A 24,115-nucleotide genomic window follows, 5' to 3' on the forward strand; every position below is an offset into this window, starting at 1 on the left:
TTCATCAAAATAAAACTTTATGTAAATCAGAAAGTTATAGGATTTGAAGTTGCACTTTATTCAACAAACATTAAAAAGCACATCTCAGACATTATGCAAATGAGGTAACGAATGAGGTCACCCACTGGCTATATCTTTTACATTTTATTACATGAAATATAAAATGTTCCCTCTTTTTCAATAAAATAGAACATGGTTTCACTACTTGCTTTCTCATTGAAAATATAAAATCATCATCACTTTAATTAATTTCGAATAGGGCAAGAATCTCTTCAGCATCAAGTTGATAAAATATGAATTCTTAATATTTCATACAATAATAAACATAAGACCTTGTCACAGTGTGACATCATTGGCTTTGTCATTTGCAAACTGACTAGGACGTGAATAAAGGCGTTTTTTAAGAAATGAAACAAACTTAAACCATAACTTTCTTATCAATATACAACTGATCTTGTATTGAAATATTCAGTGCTATGCTTGTTTGATATTGCTTCATTTGTTCACATCAACTTCTTGTTGGGGTGGACTTTGCCTTTTAAGTGAAACATAAATTAGGAAAAAGTTTATGTATTCATATTTCAGTCTTTTGTAATGCAATGTGCAACATCATGCACAGGTTCAGGGAACACCCCAGCCATACTTGCTACCAGTAAACTTCCAGTTTATATCATTAGTACATAGTAACAAAAAGCTACATGAAAAATACTTTGTATATAATAAAATTATTTTATAACGATTGTATTCATAAGGTATTGATTCTCACTGATGTACAAAGTTGAACCATGATGGTACTGTCATATCAAAGAAACTGTCACCAAACCGACCGAGGTTATAATGATAATAATATGTCCATTTACATAGTACAGTTACTATGTGCATATACTCAACTGGACTTTGATACTTGGTATCATATTATTACCCCGGCTGTTGGTGAGCCGTCGTATTAATAGGCGCGAAAGCGTTCAAGGAATAAATCATCCGGGTACCCATTCATCTCACCTGGATGAGGTGAATTTATCCACAATGTTGATAAATTTCTTGCCGAATGAAATTAGGCCATGGCTGGGATTCGAACCCATGACCCTCTGTTTCAAAGTCCGGAGACTTATCCACTAGGACACAACACTCCACGTCATCGGTAATAACATACCGGTAATGACTTTTACGGTCTGGAGTTGGTTTTGCCAGTGGGACTGTGTCATAATTCAATATCTAGCCAAACATGATCCAGTGGCGAATCCAGGAATTTGAAATATAGGGGGCGCAGACGACAATTTTCTTAGATTTAGCTGTATTAATATGTTCAATGGGCAATAGACCAATTAATAGTTCCATTCTGCACATGATTAGAAGAAGGTCATTTGAACTCAAATGACAAGGTGTTTTGATATTCCTTGACATAAGCACCAACGTTGATGAAAGATGTCTTGATCAGTGGTGAATCCTGGGGAGGGGGCACATTTGGCTCGTGAGAGAGCCATAATCAAAATTTTAAAGGTAGATATGCCATTTTTACCTAAGTGTGTCCCCCCCTTTTGACAGTGAGGATCTTTTTTTTTTGCTTGTCAAATTTGTCAAAATGAGCCATCTCCCTTTTGCAAAATCCTGGATCCGCCGCTGGTCTCCATAATTTACATATTGTTTTGAATTGTGCTTTTAATTAGATCCCCTGGATAACAGTGCATCCATCAGCGACTGGTATTTAGCATAACATAAAGATAGCAGCCAATAGATGAGTATATCTTTATGGTAACTCAGCATCAGGGTGTGAATCAAAGCTTGGAGCGAACATTAAATCGCATAATACTTGCATTGAGACTGCAGATCAATCAATGATCCAAATCTGTCTTATCGGGATGCTTATAAATAATTCATGCTTCTCAGTCTCAGCTATACCCAACAAGGCCTCATGACAGATTGCCTTCATGCTGTGTCTCTCAATCTGCCTTTACCATTGGCTAATCCAATCGCAGTTTCACTGGATGGCATGGAAATAACACAGATATCCGAAGATGAGAGACCTAGTCAAGATGCTATCTTTGGAGATGATTAAGAGCCGTCTTCAGTCTCCTCATGGTTTCATCTCCCCCTAATATCTCCATCATCTCAGCTACAGCAGGCCCTTGCTGTAAATATTAATAGAAACAGAGAATACAAATAATCAAAATGGAGTGGAATTATGGTGATTCATGAGAACCTCTACCAATATCAGTTACAGTAAGACCTTAGGCCCCTTGATATAAGTCTGTGCCATGCCTTTTAGCAAGAATTCCACTATAAAGGCCATATGCGTCTTTTTATAGCAGCTTTCCTGCATTTTCCCGCTGTTTTGTCTATAATGAAATGCAAGAATTATTATAAGTAGAATATCACGATTTGTGGGTTTCACTCTTGTTATATTTAGAGAATATAATCCCATGAGCTGCACTTCTTGCCAGAAATGCAGAAGAAATATGCAAACAAGGTCATCCGTCATCACTTTGCATTGGTAACACTTGTACCCGGCACTGTCCACATGCCAAGCAGGATCAAAATCAGAGTTTACTTTCTTGGTCAGGTTCATATTTTGGGGGTGAAATGGTTGAAGAGAGAAATCAATCCATCTATAAATCCATTCATACATGTACTTCTATCCATCCGTTCAGGCGAAAGCTACAGGTAAGTGTGCCTACTGGGTGGCCCACAAAAGGTTGCTTGCAGGTTCCTTGTGGCAAAGATGTAGCTCAAGATTTTTGACAAGGCGCCTAACAGAAAACCCCCAACTCTGTGGGGGTTTGAGTTCTGGTACGGATATGCAAGACCGTTTTATGATTGGACTTAATGTTGCTATTGGAACAAAAAGTCTTATTTAAAAAAAAGAAAAATACCCAAGAAGGCTAATAATAATACTAACCTTCAAACCACTTATTGCTACTCTAAGGACCTTCATGCACTGAGGATACTTGAGACCTTCTGGCAGTGATGTGAAGCTCTGTCTCAGAATAGGACTTAATGTTTCTTTGGTGAAAGACTCAACTTGATCTAGTTGACTGATTGCTGAAGACAGTACAAAATCTATGAAATAGTAAAGAAAATATTTGTTCGTTTTATAATCTTTGTATTTGGTATATTCATATCATATATAAATATTTATGAAAAAGAAATAAATGCTTGACATTGTGAAATTTTCATAGATAGTAATACATTTACAAAATGTTTTGAGTGAATTTTGATTGTTAATGCTAGTGTGTAAGGCAGTACACAGAAATTTAGTGAAGCAACCAAGCTTATGGTCATGGTAGTGTGTTGATTTGAAACCTGCAGATGAGATTACAGGGCTCAATTTAATTAGTGGCCATCAAAGGCCACAGATGTTGATGCCCTTTTGCTTGGCCTCAATCATTTATATAATTAAGTGGTGCATTAAAAATGCACATTTTGGTCTGCATTATTTGCTTGAACAGGAATCACCATATACATGAGTGGAAATGTTGACAATATTGGAATAGACAATTTAATGAAAATAAATGAATGATCTAGAATTTGTACATGTTGAAAAACTAAAGTAATGTTGCAAGCACAAGTCATTAGGACATTAAACAAGGACATATATGTTCTAGATGACAAATTATGGTGTCACTGTCTTTCCATAGTTGAGATTGCTTTGAATTAATCTTCCTTCATAAAAGAACTAACCTGAGTGTTGCGTAAAGGAAGAAAAGTCTGTCGTAGCCAGATCAGGACAAACCCATAGAAATGCATAGTTGGGTGATGTCAAGTCTTTTAATCTTCCTATGTGATCCTGTAAATAATGTAAATTAAGAAAATCAGAAAAATAATGAAATTTCCTAACCTGTCAAGCCTTAAATCCATGAAAGTGTGATAAATGGAAAGACAGAGGTTGTGAATAGGGACACATCAGTATAAATCAATTTCTTTATAACGATTTTCACATAAATGGGGACTTATTTATATATAAATGGAGACTTATTTATATTTACTTATAAATGGGGACTTATTTGGTAGAAAGGGCTCTCACTTTCACCAAAATTGGGACTTTCCCTAACATAGAGATGGTTGTCAGGTATGAGATTGATTATCAACCAGTAGCATACGCAGGATTTTTTAAAGGTGGGAGAGTGTTTTCAAGCGGAATGAAATGTTGACAACCCCCCCAAAAAAAGTCATCATCACCACCAATTTTAGGTTGTTTCGTACCTCAAAAAAATTGGACAAGCCCCCAAAAAGGGTCTTCAAAACAATTTTAGGGGGGGGGGTTGAACCCCTTTATTGCACCCAATTCATATCCGACCAATCAGACGATTTCAACCTCACATCGCACCCCTTAGTGATGCTGGTCCCTCTTTCATACAACTTGTAATGCCAAAAACTATTCAGGGCCCATAGCACAAAGATTAATGATTAATCTCTAAATTTTCATACACAGACCATAAAAAAGAAATAAATAATGGGCACATAAAGGTTACCCTACACAAGAAATGTTGAACCTCAAGGTAGGGTGTGGGGGAGGGACTTTGAATTATCTTGAGATACTTACTTTCCTTGCAAGTAGAACCTTTTTGAGATAGTCATCATCCATTTCATGAAGAGAGCCATTTGTCCTAACAGAAAAATAAGTAATTGAAATAACATTACCTTTTCTTATCATGGAAAAAGAAAAGAAAAGGAGACCTTTTAACACTATCAACTCATGACTTTGCATACAGCCTGTATGATATGCATGGCAATGTTTTGTGAAACAATGTAAAACATCACACAGGGGAAACTTGTAATATTTGTTGACTTGGTCTCTAAGCTTTCTGGGGGATGTTTCACACAGAATTAAGGTATGACTTTGAGTCATACTTAAATGCTGACACACACATGATATGAAACGCACAATCTAATTCATTATTGCGCAGTAGTGCATGTCCTCTTAGCATGATCTGACCAATGAGGCCATGCCTTTTATAAACACATGCAACAGGGAATTCTAGTGCAACTCTAAGTCCCACTTAAATCTTTGTGAAATGCCCCCAGAACTCAAGTCAAACATTAATGAAAGAAGTAAAGAAGTAGTAAATCCGAAGTATGATTCCTTATGTACAAAGTTAGCTTGAATTTCCTTGCACTTGCAGAAGTCCCCATGCCCCTTCTTTCCACTTATACAGTGCAATCTCCATCCTCAACCCACCTCCTTCTCTTCTACTCCACTATAAAGCTGAAATGTATGGTAATAATAATAATAATAATAAGCATTTGTATAGCACCATCTATCAAGAAACAATCTATTCCGAGGCGTATTGTTGTTATTATCATTACCCCGGCTGTAGCTCGAGCTGCCTTTCAGCGCTTGTGCATTCAAGGAATTTTATCCTGCCGGGTACCCATTCACCTCACCTGGGTCGAGTGCAGCACAGTGTGGATAAATTTCTTGCTGAAGAAAAATATGCCATGGCTAGGATTCGAACCTAGTAAAACACTACCTTTCTCCGAGTTCTTCTCTGACCATCTCTCTGAGTTCCTTGATCAGTCTTTGTTGACCGTTACTTGACCCCATTAACCTTGACAGGTGACCTCGATTGACCCCATCCAGTAGATCCATGTCCAGCACGGCAGAGTGGGTGGTGACTTTATCTAGAGAGAACTGCGCGTCAAAATAAAAACATGTTAAATATAGCAACATATCTAGATGGATTCTCGACTGTAAGCAGACAAAATTTATCCCTCCCCTTTGCAAGATCAAGAATACATAACAGACCTAACATTTTCATATAATGACTTCCTTCTTGTAGAATTCCTGTAAAAGGTGAATGAAATGCAATAAAAGTTTTCAAAGGAAAACATCTTGTCAATTTTCTATCTTGGAGCAAATCCTAAAGTATGTGAAATATGTGGGCCTCATCTTACAAAGAGTTGAGACTGATCTGATCAATCACAAATATGGAAAGCCAGTAATGCCAAGATGTAGAATACATATGTCAGTTTATTTTCTTTTTAAAGGTCAAGTCCACCCCAGGAAAATGCTGACTTGAATAAATAGAGAAATATCAAACTAGCATAGTGCTGAAAATTTCATCAAAATCGGATGTAAAATAAGAAAGTTATGACATTTTAAAGTTTCGCTTATTTTTCACAAAAAAGTGATATGCACAACTAGGTGAGTCAGTTGATGATGTCCATCACTCACTATTTCTTTTCTTTTTTATTGTTTGAATTATACAACATTTCATTTTTTATAGATTTGACAATAAGGACCAACTTGACCGAACCATATATTATTAAACAATGCTAATTCCACATGTTCAGGGAGGAATTAATCGTTGTATCACTTGACAATGAGGAGAAAATTAGAATATTTCATATTTCATATAACAAAATACAAAAGAAATAGTGAGTGGATGACCTCATAGTCTCCTCATTTGCATACCAGCCAGGATGTGCATATAACTGTTTTGTGAAATTAAGCGAAACTTTAAAATGTCATAACTTTCTTATTTTACATCCGATTTTGATGAAATTTTCAGTGTTATGCTTGTTGGATTTTTCTCTTTTTATTCAAATCAACTTTTAGTTGGGGTGGACTTGTCCTTTAACTATTAGTTCTTGTACATCATTGTCCTGACATATCACTGTTCCCTCTGTTTCCAAAGGGATGTTGTTCATTGCATGTCAAGAACAATTACGACATTCAATTGGTTTCCATGGTTAAGTTTGATTGGATCAATCACAACTCTTTGTAAGGCAGGGCCATGAAGTAACTTACATCTGTAATCAACTCCTCCATATTTCTGATTTTCCTGTTGTCATCAAACCCTGACCCGCAGAATGTGATGAAGTTTAGCAATGCTTCAGGCATGTAACCTTGATTCTGAAGAATGAGAAAAATCAGAATGAAATAAAGACAGTTATTGCTAAGAATTCATTGGTTGTGATATTTCTAGATGTGTTTTCTGGATTAGGAGATAATAACAAGTTTAATATAGCAAAGTTATTATACTAAGTTATATATGGCTTTGAATTGCATTAAATTGCATCAAAAAATGTTTAAGCAATATATTACAAATGGCAGCCAAATTACAGGATTAAGCTCAATTTACAAATCATAATTCATAATAACTATATATATATATATTGTTTAAAAATTGTTAATTATAAAATAGTTTTTAAAAAAAACCTTCGATACATCAATAGGCATACTTCACCTTAAATTGTTCCACAAATATATCGCCTTGTCTCTTTGACAGCTTAGACCCATCCCTGTAAGGAATGATTTTTATTAAACCGTGAGTATCAGTCTAGTAAGGAAGATAACCTCAACAAACAAGTGTATTGATCAACAAAATAAGTCTTGCTATTGGTGAAACAAGTTCTAGATGGAACTGTCCTCAGAAAAATATTATGGGTGGTTTCAAGCTCAGTGTTGACCTTTTGGTGCTTGTGATGGGCCAATAAAATTGGTGCTCGGACAAATATCACAGATTGTTGAGCTATCGATAATGGGATTTGGATCATCTTTGTAAACTTAGATTAGGTGATGGAGCAAGGGATAGCAATCTTATCTATATGTACATTGCGATTCAGACACCAACACCAGAACCATATTTGAAAGCATCTAGCCGAGAATCATCAGGTGGAGTATCAAGTCATATTGATATAAACCTGTACTCTTTTATCTAAATAATATAAAATACATGTATATATTTTTCTGTCAAAGGAGTAGATTCATTCTTCTGAAGAACACACATTATAAAGAATTAATGACCGAAATATTGCATTGTGGGTAGTGAAGCAGGGTTTGGTTAAGTAGCATATAATGAGAGATGATGCCTTTCAATGTTGCTTTAAAACTCAGCCTTAAAACTAAACTCAAGAGGGTGCAGTAAGCAATAATTCCACGAGAAATTCTGAAGCCTGTATTCTGAAGTCAGGTTTAACTTAGACCATGGTCTAACTCTGTGCTAAAATTATGGAAAGCCAAAAATGTCAAAATTTTTACTTACATTGTATATTACTTATGATCATTGTACTCTTTCCTAACTCGTCATGGTGAAGAAAGCTATCTTATTTATCCATCCAAAACATTTAAAAATGATTTGAAAGAAAAATGAGCTAATACATTGAAATAATACTGTTATAGATTTATGACACTATTGGCTATCCATACTTAAACCACAACTTTAACCCGAGTTTAAATTAAACCTGACTTCAGAATACGGACCTAGAGTCAAATGCTAGGGAAGAGTTTCATGAAACAAATAATCTGATTATTCACTGACAAATATGCTCTCAGCCAATCAGATGCAATGATTTCAGTAGCTTATAACAACAGACAGTGACTTACTTGTTCATCAGTAGAGGGAGATGAGCAAACTGAGGAGGCTGCCATCCAAATGCTTGATAGAGTGAAAGATGCTTAGATACTGATGCTATCCATTCCTGAGGAGAAGCAAGAATATTTTTCTTTCAAATACTTAAAAGTAATTGCAGTAAACTCTGAATTCAAAAGAAAATCTGTAAAACCAAGATTAATTGTACCTTCACCATCATGGATCTAGATCTGATACAGTTGCATAAACTGAACTTTGTGAAATCCAAAAATCTAAGCTGAGAAAATAATCTCACAGTAGATCACCAACACAGACAAACACCCGTGGGGACAGTGTATTATTTTATTTTTGATAAATACCCAACAATTGACGTGAATCCCATTAATTTCAAAATTTTTAATGACATAGAGCAAAATAGTAAGAAGACCAACTGTGCATTAGACTAAATGAAAGTTAGACCAAGTGGTGGTTGGACCAATTGATGGTTAAACAAAACAAGTATTAGACCAAATGATGATAGACCGAGTGGGTTTTAGCCAGGATAGTGTTAGATGATCCAAGAGTTTGACCATCTGGATGTAGACCAAGTGGGTTTAGCCATAATGGTGTGAGATGATCTGAGAATTAGACCATATGCTACTAGACCAAGTGGGTTTCGCCATGATGGTGTTAGATGATCTGATAATTAGATGATCTGATAAATAGACTATCTGCTAGTAGACCAAATTGGTTTTGAAATGATGGTGTTAGATGATCTGAGAATTAGACCATCTGCTAGTAGCCAAATGAGTTTAGCCATGATGGTGTTAGATGATCTGAGAATTAGACCATCTGCTAGTAGACCAAGTGGGTTAAGCTATGGTAGTGAGATGATCTGAGAATTAGACCATCTGCTACTAGACCAAGTGGGTTTAACCATGATGTTGTTAGATGGTCGGAGAATTAGACTATCTGCTAGTAGACCAAGTGGGTACAAACACTTTTCATACCTGTCCTCGTAAAACATGACTGATCTCCATCAAGTGATCATCTACTACATTGGCAAAATGGTAGGTGGGGTAGCCATCGCTCTTCATTATAACCTGTCAAACCAAATCAAATCAAATTTTACAGATTGAAAATATAGGACAATCCAGCTCAAAACCCAAAATAAAGCAACCAAAGTGAATTGCATAATATGTTATAAGTGTTAAAATCAGATCCTTAGCTGCAACTCTCCAAACTTGTCAAATATAATCCAGACCGATTTTTCACTAGCTAATTTGGATAATGTGCTGTTACAATGGCAATACAGGTTGGAACACATAAAAAATACACATTTTGCACATCTTCACTCCAATAAATATTACCACAGACCAATCATAAATGTAGGATATGGTACCTTCACATCATTTTGACAACACATATCCCCCTCATGTATTAACTCTTTGAATCAGAAAGGCCAGAATACCGGCCGCGCAGTGATCTGGGATACTGGCCTAAAGCCATGTGACTTGAAAATGGGTCCTAAATGTCAGGTGATCTTATAAAAATAACTTAATCTTGCTAAATTTTTTAGTTATATTCAGTCCATAATTTCAGTGAATTATAGCTTTAATTTGGATGGTTTTAGCATAAAAATGGCCAAAATATGCTACTCTACTGAGGAAGCTTGTGCAGTAATACACAACAACTCATCCACTGACTATGGGGAAAGCTATTGATGAATCTTAATACAGTCAAAGCAGTGAATTTGAGGATAAAAGAGACACTAAAGATGAAATATTGTCTGTACAAGAACAACACAACATCAGCCAGGCCAGGCCAGGTACCAGTGGGGAAGATGCCGCTGGGGCTCGATTCATGGGAACGGGAGATCATTTATTTCAAATGTATTTCTTGAAATTGCGAATGTGCTTGATACATCAGGGTGGGGGGGTCAGGACTGCCCCAAATAATTCAGGGTTCAAAGGGTTAATCATTGAGTTTACTTACTGGATCTCCTTCTATATGGCCTGCATCATACAGCGTTCTACCGTAGACCAAGTCATGGTTAGGCTCTATACCAGGATTTAGCTGTGTGAACGAGAGAAAGTCACTGTTTATCATAAAATTGGTGAGAGTTTTAACATATATCATGTTGTTTTGAAATTGAACCAATTCACTGAAACTGAATAGAATTTTGCTTGCGAACTGTTGTAAACATCTGGCTCTTATGTTGGGGGATGTTGCAATTAATATACCAAAAATGTATGCTTTTGAATGAATATTTTTTACTTATTGAAATTTTTAGGGATGTTGTTCTGATAAATTATACAATACAAATCAAAATGTACTCCTGCTATTTATCTGAATTAAAATGTTTAACATTAAACAATAAGAGTAATCAACAGTTAGACATCAATAAAAGAAAGGAAAAGGACACTATTTTTCCACTTCCAACCCCTATAAACAAATCAACCACTAAATATCAAATGTCACTCCCACGTGTCAGTGTTATTAAAAAATAACTAAATTAGAAGAACATGATATGGAAAAAGTATATAATTTCAAGTATATCCACCTTGAATCGTATGACAAAGCTATTCCCTTCTGCTGCTTGTTTGTCGATATCTTTCTGTGATAGATGCCTGCATTTATTGTCATACCTAGGTGTTTCCCCATTCCGTATTGAAGCCTTCCTCAGTAACTCAAGACGTTGAGAAGAGCAGAAGCATTTGTAGGCAGTGCCATTCTGGTATTAACAAAGATTATAATGATAATAATAATAATACATGAAATTTGTATAGCGCACTTTCCATCTTGATTAGATACTCAAGGTGCTTCAGAGCAGAACAACAAAAACTGTTTACATATAATACATGTCTGAATAATAAGTCAATGTCTATCCATTACGTCAAACCCCCGTTTGGAAAAAGACCGCAGTTCAGATTGCAAACTGTGGTTTTATACCCCATTTTCCGTTTGGAAATCGAAAAACTCATTTCCAAGCGCCGATCAACCCTGTTTGGCCAGGTAATCCCTGCTGTCTCAATTTCACCTCCACAGGCCAGTATATGAGCGTTGAGCCAAGGACGAAATGATAAACAACAGCTGTCCTATTACGTAAGACTTTTCTGCCTGTAGTAGGACCTTCGGAATGAAATTATTGTATTCGATATTTAATCACGTTTTCAAAGGCATATTGTATTCAGAAATCAAATGTTAGTCCATTTTCAATTTCGAACGAAGAAAATCAACCTCGAAATAAGGAAAGGGAATAAAAATGACGGCATGGTTTGCAGGGATGCTACCGCGCTCACACATTGCCCATAGAGCTCTATGCATTGCCATATATCCATCGTGTGTGGCCCCCTGCTGTGACTGTATATGCCGGGCTGTTGTGTTATCTTCGGACCGAGGTCAAGAAACAGGTGTGTTGATACTTAAATTGCTTGCTTGGGGCAGTTAGGGTTTGTCGTACTTGGAGAAGAGAATTGATGCAGAGGAAACAGGGGTATAGTGTTCCCAAATGGAGGTTTTCGTCATGAAAAAACACTCTTATACAAGTATGTATTATATAAAATTTCATGTAACTTTTTAAAAAAGATATATGTTAATAAATGTGTTTTTATAATATAAAAATATATATATCTTTTCAAAAGAAAGTGTATCACTGACCTACTTAAGAGTAAATGATTTCTTCATGAAAATTCACGCACATCATGATTGTGTTAAACATCATTGTTGTAGTGAAGAAAATGGGACATATACAAACGACTCTTGCTTTGCTATGCAGGCCAAAACAATTGATACAATGACGTAAAGTCATATTCATACAGGAAAGAAACAAAAAATTAAGATTTTTAGAACTTTAGATTTAGATTTTAAGCAAAATGATGAAAGAATAACACTGATTCCACTGAACATGTTAGACTATGATTAAATGGATTTTGTGAGGAGCAATAACACAGTGTTGTGCTAAATTACAATCGGGAAAATTATTTCATCCTAATTGCCTCTAGTCTTATCAAATTTCGTGTTTGAAATTTTATACTCACTTCAAGTAGCGTCTGTATGTGTTGATTGTAGAGATGAAGTCTCTCTGATTGCACGTAAGGACCATGCCTGCCGCCTGGTAAAGGACCTGTTGGAAAAAATAATTGATAGAGTTGAACCGACCTACATCGATATCCTGATGAATTGAATCTCAAAAACAATAATAATAATTTGAAGCTTATATTTCATTGCTAAAACAAAAAAAAATTCTGAATTATTTTCATTTCAATAATCAATAGGCAATCTCAGATGGATGTCGGTGCTTGTGCCATGTCTTGGTGTTGAATATGGAAGCACATGTTAAATTGGCTTTTCCCAATTCTAATACCTAAATATAATCTGAGATTACAAAAATGATTCATATTACATTACTGATAGCTCAGCAACTTATGCAGCTAATACAGGGAACAACTAGATAGAGACTCTTGGACATTTCTTTCACTCATAAAAAATAGGAGTGCACTCTTTCTAAGCTTTCAAAGTGTAATAGGAATTTTGACATTATTTGTAATTTTCTGATAAATTCTGACCTGATTTCCATACATACCTTCATCTGGAATAAGACCAGACCATTCTAGCATTGAGTGGAGATTATCAAGGGCGCCAGGTACAAGCCTTGTCTGAAACAGAAATGATGAAGTAAAATGTTATTCATCAATGATTATTGATGATGGTAGAACTACAAGTTCTACAACTGTACTGTCATACTACTACCACCATCACTACTACTAGAAATATGCTGCTGCTTTTGTTACACATACTACTTCTACTACTAATACTACTACTATTTTTTCTTCTAGCAACCATCAAGGTGATGCTACTACTACAGCTGCTGCTACTACTACTGCAGTGTACAACAACTACTACTACTACTACTACTACGACTACTACTATTACTGCTGCTACTGCTACTACTACTACTACTAAATGGTGTTGATATTTCACCCAATTGCTAAGAAAGCATGAATGCTTGTAAGCAAGCAACCAGAGGACTGATGACTAGATGTCCTCTCTGAGGGACCTGGTAATGAGGATAAATGCCTTACCAAAAAGCATTAGTAACATACCAAGTGGGAATTGAACCTGGGTCACAATAATACAAAACCCCCGCTTTAACGACTGAGCTATCGTTTCTCCTCCTCCTACTACTGCTACTACTAATACTACTACCATCGTAACAACAATAAAGATGTCAGTGATGACAATGATGGCAAAGATGATGAGGATGGTGATGATAATGATGATGATAATTATGATAAGTCCACTAACATCCTGGACATTTAATTGAAAAAAATATATTTCTAATTAAAAAATTATCAATCTTATGTCCATGAAGTATGAACGCTAAATAAGGCTAATAATAAATTCCCAAAGACATATCATTATACCTGGTCTGTGTCCTCTATGCGTAGAATGAAAGTTCCACCGCGAGACTTTGCATAGATGAAGTTGTAGAGGGCTGTCCGCAGACCACCTAAATGAAGGAAACCAGTGGGACTTGGAGCAAATCTTACTCTGACATTCTTCTTGACAGAGCTTGTGCTGAAGAGTCTCCCTACGGTGGACCTCAAAAGACATACTTTATATCTGAGCACCATCATAGCTGCAAAATGAAGTTTAAAGACCTGAAATTGCACCAAAATTGAAAACTAAAGATTTTTTACTCTCTTGTTCATGTTGCTTAAACTCGTTGATCTATAATAATAATGATCCAACTCTCCTTTCCTCCTCCAATTTCCTTCTTTTCTGGCTCTTCCTTTTATTTTCTTTCTTTTTTCTTCTTCTACACATTCTCCTTCCCCTCATCTTTGATCTTCTTCTTCTCCTTATCTCCTTTACTTCTTCCTATCAAATCTCTTACTAAATCTAGCCCTACTTTGTTTATGATCTTAATAACCCATTCATTTTTTCAAAATGACAATGTTCATTTGCTTTTTTAGGCTTACCTTTAGAATCCAATGTCATAAATCGATTTCAGATGTGTCTATGATAATGTATCGGGGTGTGATACCTTGTTCTAATGCTAGTGTTAGTATCCATGTTCCCATAATAGATTATGACTTTGGATTCTCTAGTTACTCTGCTTTTTTATTTAGGCAATCTTTGGTTAATGATCCGTTTTCCAAATTCATGTATGGGAGTGAATTGTATTACTGAACACTTTTCATATATTCAATCATATTAAATACAATATTCTCATAGATTTCTCCAAACTTTCACCATAAACACACAAATACCTACATATTCTGTAAAAATTTTGCTGTTTAATCATTTTTCTTTTTTAATGATATCAGCTTCCAATCGGACCCCTCTTCGCATGTGAAATATTTTGGTCACTTGAAAATGGTATCATATTACCGAACGTGTGTTTTATATGAGAAAAGTTGGTAAAACAACAAAATTACTGATGATGTAGTGATGAGCTATTTTTAAAACAAGACTAAGACTAGTGAGTAGTAAGAGTCTAGAAATCTATTTCATTATTTTGAGAATAGATTCTATATAAAGTATAGACTTTGAAAATGTCTTTTTGACAATTTTTCATCATCTTTCTATTCCAGTTCCCTTAGGAAGGATGTTGCAAAGTTTTAATTGTCTAAAATTATTTTCGGAAAATTCTGACGCATGTAACGTTGTGAAGTTGTTCGGTAATCCTGTCTAACGTAATGTTACAAAAAATACAAATTATTAGTATTACAAGGCCAGTCGGTAATCACTCACTAGATCTATCAATATCATTACCACTAATATAAACCATGGTATGACTAGACAGAAAGCTTCAGTTCATGTTTCGTCGTTACTTGACCCAAGTCTTGCTGAAGAAATTAGCCTAATGCCAATCACTCTAGGCACCAAGGCTATTAATTCCTGTGTTAAAAAAGTGAGTGCACGCGAATTAAATGTTGGACTTAAATTACTAGATCTTACCATGGAGCTCCATGACGAAATCTATTTTTAAATTAGACTCTAGATATTACTAAATGGAAAAAAATGTATAAATAGTACTCGCCTTGTCTTTTCTTGGGGGTATTGAAGCCTTTTTGTCCAGAACTTGCTCAACTTTTGCGGCAAATTTTGTCGCCATAGGGTTGTGCACATTCTCGTTTAATACTGGTTGTCACGTGACACGGCAATGTCGTTAGGCTGTTTGGCCTGTATTCAAGGCGTTCTATCCGTTATGATTTTATATTGAATGAAGCAAATTCCATCAGGTATAGGCCCCTATCAAGTCAAAATCGATACAGGGATCGAGAGGGGGGGGGGGGGGTGGAGCCAAAAATTTCCCAGTCACATGGTATGAAAATGATATTTTTTATGATTGTCCACGATCATTAGGGCAAACCCGTGTGTGGCAGTACGGTAGCGTGATGAGTTAAAAAAAATAAAATAAAAGAAAGAAAGAGGGCCAATGTAGGCATACATGGCGCGTGGGAATAAAGTTGCTTTATATGTTCCAAGCGAGTGAAGCAAGCGAGAAAAAAACTTTTCGTGCAAATCTAAATTTGAGATAGATATCTTAACTTACACTTTTCCTTTTCTTTTCATTAATTCCCTTCATTTCTTTTTTATCTTGGTTGTAGAACTTTCGGGGGCCCCTGGGCCTAACCCTTCCATCGTGTACCCCCAGTGCAATATCAGCAGGTGGGTCTCGATAACTCTGGATATTTAGCAATTAGACCTATTTATAGAAAAACATAACGTTAATGTTTTGACCCCTTCCCCCCCAAAAAAGGAAAAACAATTATAAACTAAGTTATATACATCCCCCTTTTCTCTTCCCTCCTTATTTTTTTTTAGGGGGGAGGGACCTTTTCGGGGGGCACCGCCCCTAGCTACGCGCCTACCAGATGAAGAGGCGAGCGAGCAAAACCTTTGTCACTTTTATTACAAATATCAATTTTGCAATAGATTTTGACATAACATTCGGAATTATTCTCGCATGCATTTTTCTTTCGTTTTGCTTTTTTATGGCCTTTTATTTCTCTTCCCTTTCTCTTTCTGTCTTTCTTTCTTTCTTTTCCTTCCTTCATTCCTTTTCTCTTATCCCGTTTTTTTTGGGTGAAATCCACTGGACCGGGGATCAAGGGCCAGCCTGCATGCCCCCGGCGGTTTACGCCTCTGCCGTGGATGTAGCTATATATACGCATGATCTTAATCTTCATTATGATTCAAACTATATAGAGGCGCATCCAAGATTTTCCAAATTAAGTAGGGGGGGGGGGGGGGCGGGGTGAATTTTCTCAAGTAAAATTTGACAACTCCCAAAAAAGGTTCTTACTAAAAAAAAAAACCGGTCATTATATTGTCTCGCGTAAAGTTTGACAAGTTAAAAAAAAATGGTCACTCAAAATGAAAGTCATGTTGTCCGCGTAATATTCGGCAAGCCCCCCCCCACAAAAATAAGAAGAGGGAAAGTCATTTTGTCCATGTGATATTTGGCAACCCCCCCCCCCAAAAAAAAAAAAAAAAAAAAAAAAAAAGCTTTTAACTATAGCAATGATCGAAGGTCATTTTGTCTCGCGTAAAATTTGACAATTTTTTTATAAAGTTGTCACTAAAAAGAAGGTCATTTTTTCCACCATTGATTATATTTGGCAAGCCCCCAACCCCCACCCCCATAAAAAAGTTTGTCCCTAAAAGTGATGTATAGAAAGTCATATTGTTAATTTGTTCCCAGTAAAATTTTGAATTTGGCAATAAAAAAAAAAGGCCAAAAAGAGAAAAGAATATGAACGAAATATCCCCATTACAAATAATGCTGTACGTGATTCTCATGAGGGGGGGGGGGGGGCACATAACTAGTATTAACAACATATTTAATTCCAAAATGTTTACTATAAATCTCAAAAGGGGGAACGGGCAGAAATGCTCACCCCAACCCCCCCGCCACTGATTCCAATCAATAATGACTTTTCTCTGCAATACTAATGCTTTGAAATCAAGATACTGAAGATTGATACGCTTAACATAAATTATGAACGTCTGACAAAAAGATAACCAACCGATCACCTGACCGATCAGCTGACCAGTACGCGTATCACTTCGGAGTTGATCACTCGTCGCAGGTGTGTGGAACGCTCACCGAAAATCAACAAAAAGGGCCTGAAATGTAAGTTTAACAATAATCCATTTTAATTTCAACTATTTTTAGAACTTACTCAATTAAATGCGACCAAATAAAAGTTATATCTTAACACTGCACCTTGTATTAATGCGTACATTTACCAAAGTCTTGGGTTGGAAATCAGAACAGCATTGTCCAACCCATAATTTGGGTAATGTCGCCTATGAGGTCCATACATGTTAATGTTTGGACCTCATTGGTACTAGGAGTGATGCCAATGGCTAATTTATATTTTCAGCACAAGTCTTTAGACTTTACTTTGAATGACACGGATAAAGACATGTGGGACCGAGCCTGAGCCTGAGGTAAAATTAACCCACGGCCGCGGCCACGCCGGATCAAATTAGGCCTAGGTTTAGATCTATTAGTAAACTTGCCCTCTTATATTACCTTAAAAATCTGCCTTGGACAGATTGTGCATCACAATTTAGGAAAATATGCTGCATTAATTCAAAGTTATCACCGTTTCCTCCGGATCTGATCTGACTGTACCGGTGTTTGGCAGACGGCACTCGACCTCGTTACGATACGCAATGCCCATGAATAAATGACGCAATAGCTGCATGAGCCATGACAGAAGAACGATTGGGGAGTTTTTGATGGAAACAAGTAACGAAAATCAAGGATTGTAGACATTGAATCAAGTCACGACACAAACAAATGGTGAGAATATTAGTCAAAGTAGTTGTAGGATGTATGATTATGTTGAAAAAAATTACCAGTAGTCTACTATTAAAGTACTAACCTCTTCATTTCTGAAATTCTGCTACTGCTACTCTGCTCAGCTCACGTCAGGCGCAGGCTCGTCATGGTCATTGCGGCTGGTTCCGCGTGCACTAGGCGGCTGCACTCCCGGTAATTGTAAACTGCTTCTCGCACATGGCCAACCGCGTAGCCAGGATTTCATTTTGGAGGGGGCGGTAAATGCACGCGTAGACAGGAATAACCGTCGTTTCTGGGGATTTATTCAACAATTTCTGACATTTTACTGTAATCCCCATTTACCGACGGTAGGGTGTACGTGTGGGCTCGCATGTGTTCTCATTCCCTCCCTTTTGTCAATTCAAAGTCCAAAGTTTGATGTAATTTTACACATCGAATTTACAATCTAAGGATGTATAAACAACAAACTCTTAGAAATTGATATTTCAATGTTTAAATACTTTAAACGATATAGATGAAAAAGGCATGAAAAATATACTTTACCGATGTTTAATTGGGTTGAACACGATAAAAATGGTCAAAATGGCAGCCAAACTATAAAATATTTACAAACGAACGTCAACAATCACGAATGTGATATCGATATTCAATTGCTTTCGATATTATACGATCTGCTCCATATGCGAACGAAACCGAAGATAAACGATACTAGTTATACTAGTACTAGTACTAGTTATAATTGCGATATATCGATTCGAGACATTAAGTTAATAACGATAATGACGTCATTCAAGATGGCAACTTGCAAGAAAAACCGTCAGGTCAGGTGAAAATGTCTTAGATGACAGATTTCTCAATCATCCAGAGGATTTTTTTCAATAACTCCGGCCCAAGGTATGCAATTACTTAAGTTATTTGTATTTCCCTGATAATGGAAACCATGAAACTTTCAATTTTGCTTAAAAAACAGTTTTAAATCGCGATCTATAAAACGCTAGTTCACTATACGTTGGCTGTAGGTACGGGGCCCCATCCCCTTCAGTCTATGTATGGTGAGTGGAGCCAACGTAGTTCAGCGGAACAACCAAAATACAGAGACTGAAGCTTTTGGTCTAATGCACGCGAAGCGTGCTCCCTAGGGGGTGGGTGCAGGGAGGGGGAGTTTCCCCCTCCCGCGCGAAGCTTTTGGTGTTTCATAAATTATAATGAAAAGGAGTCGTCTCTCTTGTCTCCAGTATCTATATCAGCTCCAATTCAGTTGACTAGATATTGTGATTTTGAACCTGGTTTTCATGAACCTTGTTTTCAAAAAAGATTGTGAACGCACAAACTCAAAAAAGGAATACAATGGAGGAAATTAAAATGATAATAACCCCGCGCGAAGTGCGGAAGCTAAAGCGTTTTATCAATTTTTTGCCATGAAAAGGGTCCCGAGAAAAGGATATTCTCAAACATATATTGAATACTTCCCTTGGAAAGATCAGATTTGATTACAAACAATTTAGCGACAGTGCATATCTTTAACTCGCAAAACAGAGGAGAAGTGTATATGCTAGGAGGATGATATTCCTCCCCGCGCAGAGCAACGAAACTCTGAAATTTCAAAGGGCGGATGTTTCATCAGAATAATGCAGATATCTCCAATACCCCATTGGCTCTAATTCAATTAATTTTCTAAGATTATTGAACTTCATTAAAAGGAAAATAGTGCGCAAAAAGTTGAAACTTCTGTGATTTATTGAAATTATATAAAAAGGATGCATAATTTCTTTGACTTATCCTGAAGCGCTTCATTTTGAATTATAAAGAAACTTAAGAGTCATTCAAAATTTCAAACTGAGGGCGAAAAACAGGACAGGAGATGAATGTACAGGGAAATGACATGAAGTTGAATAGAATTTGATAAAAAATATTGTACTTTTTTATTTAATACCCTTATACGATACAAATTTTATACCTTCCTCTTTTTGGATTAGGAACCTGTTTGCCCCAAAAATTATGGTTGTTTAGTAATGAGCTGAAAAGCGGGAGAAGTTGACTTTATGGAGGTGACGGCAGAAATTGATATAAAGATTTTACCCGCCCGGAGCCGACCTGACCAGAAGTTGCGCGATCAATTAAAAAAAAAGATAACTTCATATACTTCGGCCTAACCTTACTCTAATTCCATGCCCTAATGTATACATTTATACATTTGAACTTTAACTGGCAATAAACACATATAGCTGAGGTAGAAAAACAGGGTTAGAGAAAGGGTGGGGGAAACAATGGAGATCTTCAATATTTTCATTTAACCGCGCGCAGCGCGGAAGCAAAATTCATAATCATAAATTTAGAGCAAGAGTGAAGGAGTTTCTCTTTTGAGAAAAAAAAAAGAATAAAAAGAAAAAAAAAACACAAAGCTACCTTTCTTCCCTTTCCTCCCTTCCCTTTTCCTTTTCTCCTCTCTTTTTTTTCTTTTTGGGGACGTTTTGGGGGGGGCGACTGCCCCCACCGCCCCCCCTGGCTACGCGCCTGCACGTGGCCGAGGCTACGCGGCCTATATGAGGAGGCTACTTGACCAACCCACAACTGCTAAACTTACCCATGCTTTTGTATCTTCCCACATTGATTACTGCAATTCTGCTCTTTCTGGTATCCCACTGTCACATTTACGCCCACTTCAAAGAATTCAAAATAGTGCTGCAAGGCTTGTTACTCTTTCAAGAAAATCTGAACATGTTACACCTATTCTGAAATCACTTCATTGGCTTCCAATACGCCAACGCATCATTTTCAAAGTTCTTCTCATGACGTATAAAATAATCAATGGCCTAGCTCCTGAATACCTCTCTAATCTCATTTCTCTCCGCTCTTCTAGCTCACTCAGACCACTTCGTTCTTCAACAACCTTGCAGCTTACTTTAGGACCACGTATAAATACCAGTTATGGGGATCGAGCCTTTTCCGTTTTCGCTCCAATCCAGTGGAATAAATTACCATCTTACATCCATAATGCCAACTCCCTTGATCAATTTAAGACCTTGCTAAAGACCCACCTTTTTAATGTATAGGTATCAGTTGTGGGTTGGTCTATATTGAGGTGCACATCTTAGTTGCATTTGTTTGTTTAAAATTTTGCTTTGAATATATCAAGGTTTTTTTTTTTTTTGGTTTTTTTTTTTTGGTTTTTTTTTTGGTTTTTTTTTTGGGTTTTTTTCCCCCGGTAATTTAGTTGATAGGCAGAAAACTGAGCGCTTAGAAACACCTGTATTAAGCGCCCTACAAATGTTATAATTATTATTAATTATTATTATATGATGGGGGGGGGGTAGCCAGGCGGCTTCTAGAGAGTAAAAATCATTTACTAACGTAAGGTTACTCTCATACGAAGCCAGGGCTTCTCTCTCATAGACCCACACAAAGGAAGCCAAAACCTGAAACTTTCACCCCCGAGATTTCTACTTTCCTTCTACCTCAGGCGATGTTCGTGCAGGCTCCACTCCACTTCACTACCGCTACACTACGCTCCACCTACCCGAACATCGGGACAGTGAACTAGAACGGATATTCCGAGTCATAAAAGGTGGGATGGCAATCATGGTTATCGTAAAAATTAAAGAAAAAAAATAGAAAAAGGGATATGAATAACTTAATATTTTACTTTACACCCGATTTCAAAACATCGCATGCGATCGCGACCGATCGCATGCGATGTTTTGAAATCGGCCGTGAATAATACGTGTGAGGAAAAAGATACTGGCCCAAAATCACCAATTTTGAGGATAACCGGAGGATGGACACGGAGTGAAATACGGGTGTAAAGTAAGATATTAAGTCATTCATATCCCTTTTTATATTTTTTTTCTTTAATTTTTACGATAACCCCCGGGGGGGCCACTTACATTGACGAGTGGATACCATGCGCGACCAAAAAAACACGTAAAAAGGATGTCTTTTTCAAGATGGGCACGTTACGTACGTAACGTGATAAAACACAAAAATATTGAAAAAAGGGTATCTATTTTGCTCGGAAAAATAAACGTGTTTAGGTCAAATATGCGGGGATGATAAAACAAAGTCAAAATGTTTTATAAAGGATGTCCTTTTTGCCCCAACACTACGTGTTTAGAGTCCGATTTGCGCGAGGTGTGGAAGGTGGGGCCGTACTAAACCAAAATAATGGTGTCTAAAGGTAAAACCGACGGACGCGTGACATAACAAAATACCTCTGTACTTGTTTAGGGGTTCATTTCAGGGAATACTTGCTAAGAGTATCGTTTTGTTTCCAATACTTGTTAAGGGGTGCATTTTCAGAATATGGAAAATACATCGCTGTACTTGTTTAGGGGCTCAGTTCTGTGAATACTTGCCAATAGTATTTGTTTCCAATACTTGTTAAGGGTAGGGTTTCACACGCCAATACTTGTTAAGGGGTGCATTTTCAGAATATGGAACATACGTGTTTAGGGTGCTTTTCAAGACCCCGTGGTCGCGCATGGTATCCACTCGTCAATGGAAGTGGCCCCCCCAGGCGATAACCATGATTGCCATCCCACCTTTTATGACTCGGAATATCCGATCTAGTTCACTGTCCCGATGTTCGGGTAGGTGGAGCGTAGTGTAGCGGTAGTGAAGTGGAGTGGAGCCTGCACGAACATCGCCTGAGGTACTTTCCTTCCAAAAGATCTAGACCTAAATCATGTACATGGGATAAAAAAACGCACGCGTCTGTAACGTTGGCGAAGCCGAACAATAGGAAACAAGATGGCGGCGTAAACATCGGGCAAGTCTCTTCCGTCTATTCATGATATTTTTCTCATTTTTTTTGATGAATTCTTCTTCAAAAATAACAACGAGAGCGTAGAAATGTCGGAAATGAAGTTTTATCCCATGTACATGATTTAGGTCTAGATCTTTTGGAAGGAAAGTAGAAATCTCGGGGGTGAAAGTTTCAGGTTTTGGCTTCCTTTGTGTGGGTCTATGAGAGAGAAGCCCTGGCTTCGTATGAGAGTAACCTTACGTTAGTAAATGATTTTTACTCTCTAGAAGCCGCCTGGCTAGGGGGGGGAACCTAAAGCTACGCACTCTGTTTTCAATCGATAAAAACTAACCAATTTCAATATTTGAACAAATTATCTTTCACTTACTTGTGGCAAATATTCAAAAGATCATTAACCAAGAAGAAAATAACGCAAAACTCACGTAATACGAAAATCCCGCCGTGTTTTCCGAACCCCTCTTGATTTCGCCGCCCGATGTAGAAGGGTTCCTAAACTAAGCTAGCACTCGATATATCATGCTAAAATTTGTTCACATTATTATAGGATATATGATATTAAAGTGAATATATAACTCCGAAATTCCAAATAGTTGGTTTTCTCTGCATTTAGAGATTTATTGCAGCCTCTGTCGAAAAAAACGAATAGGAATTGTTCGTCACTCTGCAGTCACAGTTCCACACACAGAGCGAGCATTTGCCATTGAAAACTGCATGCGCGATGAGTGGTGCGTAGCTTTAGGACCCGCGTAACTTTAGGACCCCCTACCATACAACAGCTAGCCTAGACAGCTGGCATGGCAGCCGTATTTTTCTAGGAGTTTTTAAACATTTTTATTTATTTTTTTAATTTCTCGTACACAGACGGCTCACTATAGTGCAGCCGCCATTAGAAGTAGAGGCGCACGGCCAATATTGGAGACTGTCTCCAATGTGGGAGATATCTCCAATATCAGAGACTTTTGTAAAGAATTTGGGTATCCAATTTCAGGGACAGCCTCCAGTTTTGGAGTCCAATTTCCTTTGTTTACATTTGCTGCAAAAGGATTACCTTGGCGGCAAATAAAAATGTGATAAGCAGATTCCTCATGAAAAATTACCCCTTTTCAACGTCTACTTTAAATATTCGCCGTCTACTTTTGTTTTGATAAGGATTTTTGTTGTCAATCACACACAAAACAAATGGGCTTCTGACCTCAGTGAGACAACATTTTGGGTGGAAAAAATCATGTTTTTGTT

The 24,115-nt window shown here is 37.0% G+C and overlaps 2 protein-coding genes across 7 annotated transcripts in view; one reads left to right on the forward strand and one right to left on the reverse strand.

The window, feature by feature from the left end:
* Positions 1 to 18,307, reverse strand: LOC129278607 (nondiscriminating glutamyl-tRNA synthetase EARS2, mitochondrial-like). 5 transcript variants are annotated; one of them, XM_064111489.1, is made up of 15 exons: positions 18,174 to 18,307; positions 13,718 to 13,932; positions 12,877 to 12,949; positions 12,332 to 12,417; positions 10,855 to 11,025; positions 10,287 to 10,367; positions 9,302 to 9,394; positions 8,327 to 8,421; positions 7,188 to 7,242; positions 6,749 to 6,853; positions 5,469 to 5,629; positions 4,541 to 4,604; positions 3,679 to 3,784; positions 2,897 to 3,057; positions 1 to 2,129 (listed from the first exon to the last, which is right to left on the reverse strand). In XM_064111489.1, the coding sequence occupies exons 2-15, from the start codon at positions 13,928 to 13,930 to the stop codon at positions 2,037 to 2,039; spliced, it is 1,557 nt and encodes a 518-aa protein (XP_063967559.1). In that variant the 5' UTR covers positions 13,931 to 13,932; positions 18,174 to 18,307; the 3' UTR covers positions 1 to 2,036. The 5 variants fall into 5 exon arrangements, with proteins under 5 accessions (XP_063967559.1, XP_063967561.1, XP_063967560.1 ...); XM_064111491.1 differs by having other exon boundaries at positions 13,718 to 13,954; positions 18,174 to 18,281; XM_064111490.1 differs by having other exon boundaries at positions 18,200 to 18,271.
* Positions 14,940 to 24,115, forward strand: part of LOC129279580 (mitochondrial import inner membrane translocase subunit TIM14-like) — a 15,567-nt gene continuing 6,391 nt past the window's right edge. Inside the window, exons 1-2 of one of the 2 annotated variants that reach the window (XM_064111492.1) lie at positions 14,940 to 15,157; positions 17,661 to 18,117. In XM_064111492.1, coding sequence (XP_063967562.1) covers positions 18,115 to 18,117 — 3 coding nt within the window. In that variant the 5' untranslated portion in view covers positions 14,940 to 15,157; positions 17,661 to 18,114. Of the gene's footprint in view, positions 15,158 to 17,660; positions 18,118 to 24,115 lie in introns of those variants that run through there. The other variant, XR_010296129.1, reaches the window with a different exon arrangement.

Source organism: Lytechinus pictus, chromosome 16 (genome assembly GCF_037042905.1).
Source record: "Lytechinus pictus isolate F3 Inbred chromosome 16, Lp3.0, whole genome shotgun sequence".
NCBI classification, from domain to species: domain Eukaryota; kingdom Metazoa; phylum Echinodermata; class Echinoidea; order Temnopleuroida; family Toxopneustidae; genus Lytechinus; species Lytechinus pictus.